Source organism: Octopus bimaculoides, chromosome 24 (genome assembly GCF_001194135.2).
Source record: "Octopus bimaculoides isolate UCB-OBI-ISO-001 chromosome 24, ASM119413v2, whole genome shotgun sequence".
NCBI classification, from domain to species: domain Eukaryota; kingdom Metazoa; phylum Mollusca; class Cephalopoda; order Octopoda; family Octopodidae; genus Octopus; species Octopus bimaculoides.
This window is the reverse complement of record NC_069004.1, coordinates 10,420,534-10,423,104: the sequence shown is the minus strand read 5'-3', so window position 1 is coordinate 10,423,104 and position 2,571 is coordinate 10,420,534. Positions and strand designations below refer to the sequence as shown.

General features: G+C 35.3%; 1 protein-coding gene across 1 annotated transcript; it reads right to left on the bottom strand.

Moving 5' to 3' along the window:
• Nucleotides 1-208: 208 nt before the first annotated feature.
• Nucleotides 209-2,565, bottom strand: LOC106877861 (cGMP-specific 3',5'-cyclic phosphodiesterase). Its single transcript, XM_014926894.1, has one exon. The coding sequence runs from the start codon at nt 2,373-2,375 to the stop codon at nt 297-299; it is 2,079 nt and encodes a 692-aa protein (XP_014782380.1). The 5' UTR covers nt 2,376-2,565; the 3' UTR covers nt 209-296.
• Between the last annotated feature and the right edge of the window lie 6 nt (nt 2,566-2,571).

Genomic DNA, 2,571 nt, shown 5'->3' with positions numbered 1-2,571 from the left:
TATATATATACTGATAGATAGATAGATAGATAGATAGATAGATACGTTGTCGAGTAGTATATTACTTGTTATGGTATATAACAGGACAGAATGTCACCGTTGGTTTCGCGCTGGCTATTGCACTTGGTAATATTGAGTGTGACTTACGGATAACTAACTAATTATATACATACATATATACATATAATCACAAATAAGTATACATATATTCACGTACATATCATTGTTTATTTACGTTTGCTTGTTGGTTTGCAGTTGTTTAGGCTAATACAAAAAGTTTGTTTCTCAATAATTAATTATGAAATCGTACACACATACTTTTTCATAAAATCGTCCGGCCTTTTGGTTTTCATGCTTGTAGCAATTGGTTTACACAGTGGAATTTTCCTTAAACATTTTCTTCTTCGACTTTGATTGAGTTCTTTCATTGCAATACTAGAAATTTTTTCCCTTTCTTCTGCACTCATTGCATATTTTTCCACATTGTCTACCGTATGTTTAGAGATCATAGGTGTCAAAGTTTTCAGCTTTTGTTCAGACGTTTCTAATGTTATCTTAGAAGCTGCCCAGCTACTTAAGTCCATCGAAGAAGTAGCTAACTTCAGTAATTCTTGAGCAGACTCATCACTCATCGCTGCTTCTGCTCCATCGAGATACATGCTTGTAGCGGATGTCTTTGTTTTTATCCGTGAATCTGAAAATGCTTTGGATGGTTCAAAGGACGTGCTTCTACTAGGAAATGCAGAGTGGCCAGAGGTCTCACTATAACCATTTGAAAATTTCACTTGCGTCCCTATATTAATTTTTCGGATTCTTTTACCCATTGGCTTTATCGTTACTGCGAGAAGTTTTTCAGTATAAAAACTATTCATGGCGTTCGTTAAAGCACGAGATTCGAAATGAGACGTTGAAGTTAAATCATCGTCCGTTTGAGATATCTTCTGACGTTGTCGTAGACTTGCTTCATTTAACTCAGCGAGAACAAAAGTAGTCTGAGTAGACGATGTTGCCATTCCTAACGCAGCATTTTCAGACTGAATGCCTGGTGATATTTTAGGTGTTGCAATTCTGTGATCTTTTGCTTCTTTCCAACTCAGTTCTTCATTATAAATAACCTCAATTTCGGAATCAATGTCAAAAAACTTGACACCTTCAACTATATCTGCCCAGTGATTTCGATTGTTCAACGCCCCTTCATACAGAGGAGTCAGATTAGAATCCATTTCAGATAAAACTTGATAAAGCGGAGCACATAGAGAATCAAAATACTCCACTTCTATTTCAGGAAATTTGTATCTTTTTTCTCGATCCATGAGATCTTCGATATCTTGATGTAAAGTTTTTTCTTTATCCCCCTGCTCGAACAATTCGGCTGCAATCTTAACTGCAGCATTCCTTTCAAACGGCCATGGCTTTGTAACAGCTGAAAGATCACAGGCTGCCATTATAACGCTTATTAGTAAATCAATGTTTTCTTGACACTCAAAAGCTTTGTCTCCCTCTTTGATTATCTCTCTAAAACTATTAATTACTGCATCATAATCTTTTACATCTGTGGCAAGAATCGCTTTCTCGATAAATTTAAGACCATGCTGATAATTTTTAGCCGAGAGATTCTGGAATATATTGGTTTCGGCAGTGTTTAGCATCCTGATAGCTCTATCTATATGATGGTGTTCCAAGACAGACGTGTCGTATAATGTAGTGAGCGGAGATGATGTCTTCACTTGAAACTCATTATTTGTCCCTCTGTGATCAAGATCATGCAATAAAGAAGCAATGAGGAAACAAATCTGTTCAAATTCTGTGAAATAAAATTGTATTCGTGAACTTGTCAAAATATAAAACATCATTTGAAATACCATTACACTGTGGCGCCAATTATGGAAAATAATTGGACGATAATTCTTCTTTGCTGTTAAAATAAACCTGTATAAAATATCAATCGGTAAATTTAATACGGTCAAAGCATTTTTCTCAAGAAACACACGAGCACACAAATGAACAATTTCATCATCTGTAAATACAGATTCAATGAAGGCATGGGAATATAAATTGTACTCTGCAGAAGATCGTGGCTCTATTTTTAAGAAAGGTTCAATAAGTTTTCGGTCGCATGTAGTATGAAATGCCAGTACATCGTTCATTACTTCTAGCTGTGCCAACATCCTAACAGAACGTTCATGTAAGCGACAATTATAAATACTAATTCCACAAATCAATGCAAACGTCTCCATTAGATTGATGTCACTTTGGTCGAAAACATCTTTGGAATGTCTCACAAATATTATGCAACCGACTACCTTACTTATAGCATTTGTTATTGTCATACACAGTAACCAACTGCCAACATCACCTTCAACAGTGATTGACATGTCTTTTGATTCACTTTGTAATCGAATTATATCGATTATATTGATACTTTTTAAATTTTTGTCAATTGGTGTTATATATTGCGGATCTAACGGAACTTCTTCCACTTCTTCTTCATCTTTTAATAACTGGAAAACTGTAGATGATATCGTCGGAGAGGCCGCATCCACTCTGTTTTCTGTCAAATAAACACAAATC

What these genes read in the sequence shown, in the direction of transcription:
- LOC106877861 (XM_014926894.1), bottom strand. Translation starts at nt 2,375, where the DNA reads ATGTCAATCACTGTTGAAGGTGATGTTGGCAGTTGGTTACTGTGTATG.